Source organism: Castanea sativa, chromosome 1 (assembly GCF_040712315.1).
Source record: "Castanea sativa cultivar Marrone di Chiusa Pesio chromosome 1, ASM4071231v1".
Classification (NCBI taxonomy): domain Eukaryota; kingdom Viridiplantae; phylum Streptophyta; class Magnoliopsida; order Fagales; family Fagaceae; genus Castanea; species Castanea sativa.
Genome location: NC_134013.1, coordinates 709818 through 718208, shown reverse-complemented (window position 1 = coordinate 718208; position 8391 = coordinate 709818). Strand labels below are relative to the sequence as shown.

The 8391-nt window shown below is 35.4% G+C and overlaps 1 protein-coding gene across 1 annotated transcript; it reads right to left on the bottom strand.

Moving 5' to 3' along the window:
* LOC142622504 (mitochondrial carrier protein CoAc1-like) lies at positions 1-7952 on the bottom strand. Its single transcript, XM_075795986.1, has 7 exons — positions 7484-7952; positions 5630-5715; positions 5284-5491; positions 4192-4324; positions 3749-3933; positions 1174-1302; positions 1-681 (listed from the first exon to the last, which is right to left on the bottom strand). Exons 1-7 carry the CDS (start codon positions 7673-7675, stop codon positions 580-582), a joined length of 1035 nt encoding a protein of 344 aa, XP_075652101.1. The 5' UTR covers positions 7676-7952; the 3' UTR covers positions 1-579.
* Between the last annotated feature and the right edge of the window lie 439 nt (positions 7953-8391).

The following is an 8391-nucleotide window of genomic DNA, read 5'->3' as shown; positions in this document are numbered from 1 at the left end:
AATTTCAAATAATACAAATCATTTAGTCTTAACTCTTAAGTCTTAAACATCAATATAACATCTATTTAACATCACACAATAAGAAGATTTAGAAGACAATAACTAAATATCAAATAATACAAAACATTTAGTCTTAACTCTTATGTCTTAAACCTCAATACAACATCAAATAATAAGAAGATTTATAACAAGTCATTACTCATTACATAAGCCCATAATAATTAATAACTAATAAGCCAACAAAATTTATAACATAATATTAGCCATCAAATAATAATTTTTTTTTTTCCATAGGCCAAATCATGTACCGGCCGGAATTCACATCTCGGCCGGAATTGGCCGGAACGGCCGGAATGGACCGGAATGGCCCGAAATCTGGCCCGAGGTGGAACGATGGGTATCCTGGTACCGGTTTGCATACCGGAACGAAAAATTCCAGCCGTTCCGGCCGGAATGGAATGGAATCAATAACAATGATTTTGAGGACACCTTTGTTGATTACTTGCATCTGTAGATCGTGCATCATTCTGCATTGCAAAGCCAATGTCAAGTTGCATTTATGGTCTTATTCCAAAGGAATTAGGCAGCAGATATTGATTGAGTCCTCTGTCGAGGTGGGATGCGGAGCCAAAACTTCATCATGTCATACGCAGTGAAACCAATGGCCACAGAAGGAACAATCTAAGAACATAATATAATCATTGTAAGCAACACACTTGTGCTTCAAGAGACCAATCACACAAACAAGGTCACCCTTAATAACTTTGTATTCTCTTCTTAATAGCCTAAGTGGTCTATGAACTTGTACTCCACACCTTAAAAAGATTGGTCTAAGCAATCAGAGTATAAAATTCTTCTTTGAAGCAACAATGATAGATACATCATAGACAGACAAACCTACTTCATTGAACTATAAGAAAAAGAACTACTCTCTGCACATGCATGTTTTTGGTAAGAAATATATTTAGTGAGAGCATAACACCACATTGTTGCAGTGCTTCAAGAAGATCAATTAATATATGCTAATGCACATTCTGGCCAACATGAAATCCTAGAAAGCTAACCACAGAAAAATGCAGCCATTACAGAAGAATTTAACTAGAAGACAATATCTTGAAAACCATCAATCTGAAATCCAGACAGAGCATGTATAAAGTAACTATCAACAATTACCTTTATATAGTTAATGCTTAGACCTGCAAACAACTGTCTCCATCCTTGATTATGAACAATAGTAGTAAGACCTTCCCATGTGTTTCTATATCTGGCATTTCCTTGGAATGAAGGTTGCAAATTTTCAACCTGCAATTGCACCACACAAGTAAGGTAAAACATTAGATCCATGTAATTCATGTTAAAGTATCAACTTGATTTAGCAATTACAATGGCATCAATGTTTCAAGAATGTCAAGCCAATGGACCGCAAAAGCTTTCTGCAAGTTATTTCCTTGCTTGTTGCGTTTGAGCTCAAGCCAATCCTTCGTAAGTAAACTTGAGATGCATTATTAATATTAAATATACCCATCTACAGCCTGAGGTCAATATAGCAACTAAATTGTATCTTGTTCAGTAATTCATTTTAATCCTTAAAATTTTAAAAAAGTTCGAGTCTGGCTGTCCAATTTCTTCATGTATCAGGAATAATTTCATAATTTTGATAGCTATTGCATGTAGTTGACCTCAAGAATTTTCAGTAAATCTCTATCATTGGTTCACTACCTATAAAATGATTTGGAAAACCTGTACCAAACTGATTAGTTTACTATTTCACCATCATGCAATTCCTAAGAGATTAGCAAACCACCCTTGCTTGTCATTCTAAACTAAGAAAATCTAGATACAGAATGAGTCAAAACATTCAATTAAAGGGTAAAATCTAGGCATCTACCCCAGCTTTGATATGTTGCTTACAATCAAATTTATATATAGCTAATGTCAATGAGTAAAACCAGACCGAGGGAGATAGCATACATATACAATTATGGACAAAGTTTAGTTACAAAATTAGTTATAGCCTAATGCTACAAACTGCTTTAATAAACTGACATGTGTAAAAAAATGGCATGTGCATTGCACATGAGTACTTAAGTAAACTTAATCCAACTAACCCTAGTTAACTACACCACCTATTAAAAAAAATACTAAAAACTAAAACCCTTATACGTATTCGCTCTCTCTGACTTCACTGTAAACCCAGAAAGGTAGAAACCCAATCCGTCTTCTCTGTAACCTAGAAACCCAATCCCTATCTAATAACTGAACATAGATACATAAAACTACAGAAGACTAGACTCTAGTGCAAACTTATTTTCAAGAGCATCAACAGAACCATGGAAAGGGCTATTAAAGGTGCTGACTTGTTTACAAATGAGGGAAGAAAATGAAATCATATGGATAGAATATTACAATCAGGTGCAGAAGCCAAGAAATTCCCTCTCAGATTGGTTGACCTTTAGGCACGAATTGATCTTTGATCCACATGTAAATTGGAACAAGAACATAGTATGCTGATGCCATGACACCAAAAATGAAACACCAGAGGAACACAAATGGATTTATGGGCTTTCTCATGGAATTTTGTAGTCACCATTCTACAACTATTATTATCGAAGGAAGATTGTTTGTGTCATGACTTCAGATCAGCCCTGAAATTAATTTGAATATCTAAATTAATTTTCTTTAGATATTTGTTTGTGTCATGACTTCAGATCAGCCCTGAAATTGTTTCAACATTAGTGCTTGTGGTGGTGGAAATAGAAAAAAAGAGACAAATGGCATTGAAACCCTGATGGTGAAGAATGCCTATGTAGTTTGTTTGTTAAATCCTCCCTCACACGTGGAATTGCTTTCAAGAATTCCAATAAAATTTCAAATCAATATTAAAACAATCAGATTCTATGGCATACTCGCTATTGTGACCAAACTAATTCAATTACAAGCTTCAACCCATCAAATATAATCACCACCTTAAGAAAAGTGCAGAACCTACGACCAACCAATCAAAGATTCTGATGAGGTACAAACAACAGTTCATTTTAAAGGTATGGAAATCAGTGCTTTGGTTTAATAATTCTTACAAAAAATCCCTCTTCTCTGATGATTGCACAATAGTAAGCCTCTTCTATTTAAAATATATGGATTGGGGTGACCGGTGGTGGAGGGAGAAGAGGGATTGGGTTTCTGGGCCATAGAGAAGAGGGATTGGGTTTCTGCCTTTCTGGGTTTATAGTGAAGTCAGAGAGAGAGAGAGAGAGAGAGAGAGAGAGAGAGAGAGAATACTTGTACTTTAGTTTTTTAGTTTTTTTTTAATAAGTGTAGTTAAAGGGTTAGTTGGGTTAAGTTTACTTGAGTAATCATGTGCAATGCACATGCCATTTTTTACACATGTTAGTTTATTAGAGGAGTTTGTAGCCTTGGGCTACAACTGGTTTTGTAGCTAAACTTTGTACTACAATTATTAATAAAACAGCAACCCTAGCCTGTTCACCATGTGGCTTGCTATAATAATAAAAAAATAATAATAATAATAAAAAAGTCTTCTGACAGAAACCCTAAAGTTTTTTACCAGCATTTAACTACCATGAGCTCAGAACATGGTTCATAGAGACATTAATAGCTATATTACCCTCATGGCTTCCCCTTGCATCAACTTTTGCCTGCCCCAGAAAATACTTCTGGTGTTTAGTCAGTTAAAAAAAAAGCAGCTCCCTTGCTACCAACAGTGTAAAAGGATTGTAATAGGCAATACCTGCATCTGCCTCCTGACAACATCTAATGGGTATGTGAAGGTCTGCCCAAATAACCCAGCAAGAGCTCCACAGGAGAGACGCATCATAATGGACGTTTGATGCTCTTCAGGAACACGCCTCTTGAGTTCCTCATATATGTAGAACTTTAAACCAGCATAAGGAAGGATTCCAGTGAGTGTTGGGCCTGCTCAAACAAAGGAAGCTTTTAATGAATATTAACCACCCAATATTTTATATCACATAGGGAAAGAGGGGAAAAAATGACAAACAACTTTGACAAGGGTAGTTATAGCCATAAAATTGGGGGGGGGGGGGGGGGGAAGGCAATCGCCCCCACCCTCAAACCCAAAGAAAAAAAACCCCTTTCAATACTCATAAATGCCATGTCATGGGGCTCACCACATTGAAAGGTAATGAACATAACAATGTAGCACATACATACCTACACCGCGATAAAGTCCACACGCACCTCCTTCCTTGTAAACGCTTCTAAGTACATCTTTTATGCCACTATATGCAGGTTGAGCATGATTGCTTTTCATACCATAATTAAAACTTCCTCTAGTGTCAGTAACCTACAAAACCATAAAGAATTAAATACAAAAGTAAAAAAGGCATCAAATAATGACAATTTTAACTATAGAACAATCAACCAGAAGATGAAAAAGAACCAGAAAACTCCACATAAAATTCCCTAACAGCTTAACATAGTTAAATAGTCATCTAAACACTGAACTACTATGCATTTACACCCAAATTATCTGTGAGTACACCATCAAAGGTAAGACAAGCAGATCATAATAAGTTATGAGAAACATCTTGATATAGAGCCTCACATAGTTTGTCACTTCCCTAAACCAAAAAAATTTATGTATTTGTTGTTGTTGTTTTTTTTTTTTTAATAAATATTATTACTTATTTTTTTTAAAAAAAAATCTATGAATCAAATCCTTCACATAACATGTTTGAAATATATAGAAAGCAGACAAAATTTAGCACAAGAAAATTATTATGCAAGACATTTAAAATAAACTTTCAGAAACATTACAACATTTTTTTCTTAGGACATAGTCACCAGTTTGGAGAAATCTCCTACAATCCATTACGTGGTGATTTTTAAAACCATCCACGTGTATTAAATCACGTGACTCATTAAATGGGTCATGTGACTAAAACTACATGTGGATGGTCTTTTGAATTGTCACGTAGTGTGCTAGAGGAATTTTCCATCAAACTAATTTGGAGGTAAACTCCATGTATTGGCACATATAAAAACAAATTAGATGAATATTTAATACTCATCTTTTAAACAAATGGGGAGGAAAGCATAAGAAATTAGATAACAACTCACAAAGAAAAATATTTAGTAGTATTAAATACAATCCTAAACAAGAAACATGTCAGTTTTTTGATAAGTAAACAAGAAACATCTGTTAATTTACATTTAATAACTACAAGTTCACACTATGCCATAGATACTCCACCTCATTCAGATAAGACCATATGTTTCATCATTATTATGCAAGATATATACCTGATAAGCAAGTTTAGTACGAGCCAGATCTAAAGGATATGTGCATAGAACTGCAGTTCCTCTAGCCGCTGAACCAGCTAGAAGATCAATAAGGGGCCCCGTTCCCAAGGCAGAACAGTTGTTCAGGATCCAACACCGATACTGTTCATAAGTCATGAAATGCAGGGCTGCATAAGGAATGATTCGAATGACGCTTGCTCCGTTTCCTCTAAAATACATACAAGTATAAGCTAGAATACTTTATTGTGGGATAGATATAATAAATGATTTTCAATAAAAATTTTATGTTACTTATCAAAAAAAAAAAGATATAATAAATTATTGAATTTAATGAGTGTGAACTTACTTATAGAATCCTTGAAAACCTTCATGCTTCAGTAACTTCTTCAAAGATTGAAACACCCCAAGAGAATGGAACCCCTCTGTTCTGGTCTGTAAATATCCCCACACAGAAAAAACAGAAAAAGACAGCTAAGAAATTCTGGAAAAAAATAATTATGAATTTCAAAAAAAGAAAAAGTATAAAGCACCAGATTTTAGTATTTAATGATAAATCCAGGCTTCAAGCTTCAAAACAAGCTTTAATACTTATTATAACAAACTAAAATTAATCATAGCATGTAAAAAAATTCACTTTATGTATCAATTTTGTGTGAGTAATCACTTTTAACAAAATTCTAACCATACTCAAACTACAAATCAAACTGCAACTCCTAATCAATCCTCCGTATTAGATACTGCGTTGAAAAATGCCTGCAGAAGTGTAAAGAAAGAAAATACTGAAAGGGACATTTACTGCTTACTATGTAAAACATCTAAAAGATTGAGATAAGTAGAGAAAGAACCGTCAAGTGAAGCAAACGCATTTTATAGGAAGGGAGATTAACCTCGTCAAGAGGAGCCAAACTCCCATTAATAACACAACTTCTCTGAGTCCAAATAGTCCTCAATCAAATTACTCCAAATATGATAAAATAACTCGCCTATTAGTTGCATTCCCTTTTGAGCCAAACAAAGCCCTTCCCAATACTTGGGGACAACTATACATATGGTTTTTCCCATCCTACATTTAGATTTAAGCCTATTGTGAGCTTATGCTATGATAGCCTGTCGTATCACAAGTTCAACAAACTTTCTATCGTACCTTCTGTCCTTCTCACATCTTTAAACTAAATCAAATTACCTTATCCCTTCTTACCTAATTCTGTCATTCATTGCCATTACAGGTAGGCAAAAATATCAATCAACTTGGCGACTTCCTTACCTATGTTTTTAAAGCTACCCTGTTTGTTAACCTTCTGGCCTTTCAAGATTGTACATCATCCATGGTCCCATTGTTATTTTATTTTATTTTATTATTATTTCCTTAAATAAACCAAATTCCAAGTGATACCCATATAATTTATATCTCCAAAATCAGACACAAAAATCCTTACAATCATAACAAGATTCCAAACTACAAGCAAAACTGTTCATCCTGTCAAATGATCATACATGTACGGCATTGCTTTATCTATTATTTAAACACATTACTTATGCCAAAGTTTTTCATTTATTTGTTTATTTTGATATTGGTAAGTTACAAACACATCCAATGGATTTTGAACCTTGACCTGATCCTCTATCTATTCTCAGAGGAGGACGTGTGATTGAGCTAGAGCTCATTGGCCATAGCTTCTCCCACTCTCCAAATATGTTCTTCAACTTTTTATTATTTCCACATTATTCCATGCCTAATAATTTCAAAACCCTATATTAATAACTATACTTAATCCCACCCCAAGTCCCCCAACCACTTGATAAAAACTCTATCCAAAATAACTATAATGGTTACCTTTTCACATAACCCCAACCATCCACATTCTAAATAACGTCATCCGAATTTTGGTGTAGCTTAAGTTGCATTCTCCATAGTTTGTGTTAAAGTTAAGTTAACTTAATGGTAATATTTTTGGTGCCAATCAGCTTTAGCTCAAACGGCACCTCCTCCCCTTGTAAGAAGCAAGGTGGAAGATGAGGTTATAGGTTCAATACCCAGGTGCCTGGCGTGTTTAGGGGTCCAAAATTCATGGGGTGCATGTGAGCATATCTATAAGATACATAAGTCATGTAGAACCATTATATCTAATTATATTCATTAAAAAAAATGAAAAGATTTCGAGAATGGGAACATTTTTTTTTTTTTGTTTGTATGCTTCACCTGCAAGAGTATTTTGATCCGTTCCAGGGGTGCAACAGTAGTCTTAGCGAATGCATCAGCAGCACCTCCAGCAATAAGCTCCTTGACATAAATAGGAATACCATCAAGGTAAGACACCTCTCTTTGAGCTGATGAACCATCAACTAGCCCTGCCACATTTGAAGACAACACCGACCCTTGCGAAGAATCCATCTCAAATCACTCAAAAAACAATTTCACTACCAAAAAACTCCGTAAATTTGACAAATTCTGCTTAGCCACCGTGCAGCTTAAAGACCTCCCTATCCCACCTATCTCTAGGAACGCAAAATGAAAAGGCCTTTTGTTCAATGGGCAGGGAAAATGGCCTGAGAGCACCCAGAAACCAGGTGGGCACGTTCACAAGCCGATCCTTCTTCCCAATGACAATATGATACATCAACATGCACACAGAACCTGGCTTAGGCAGATCAAATATCCAAAACCCTTCCTTCAATTATAACAACCATAACAACTTAACGTTTTATCACTGTCAATCAATATTTCACCCAAACAACAAAGACCCAGATCAAATATCAGCAACCCCTTTCGATTAAAACAACAATCCCACCAATTTAAAGCAAAATCATCAACACCCTTTTGATAAAAAACATATGAACGTGTGGAGGCAAACATTCCAATATCTGCCCTCTCCTTCCAATTTTCATCATTTTGGGTACAAATCCACGACCTCCCAATGCACTGCCTTACTCCTAAAACTCGTGATTCTATTGGGAGCACTCTAGGAACCTTACTACACATGACAGAATCTGAAGGTGAAGGCAGCACAGGTAACTATTTACAAGTGAGGGTCCGGATTGATATTACAAAACCACTTGACGGGGTTCGAAAAATATGGTCTGAGGGCAAAGCTATTGGCTGGGCTGTTC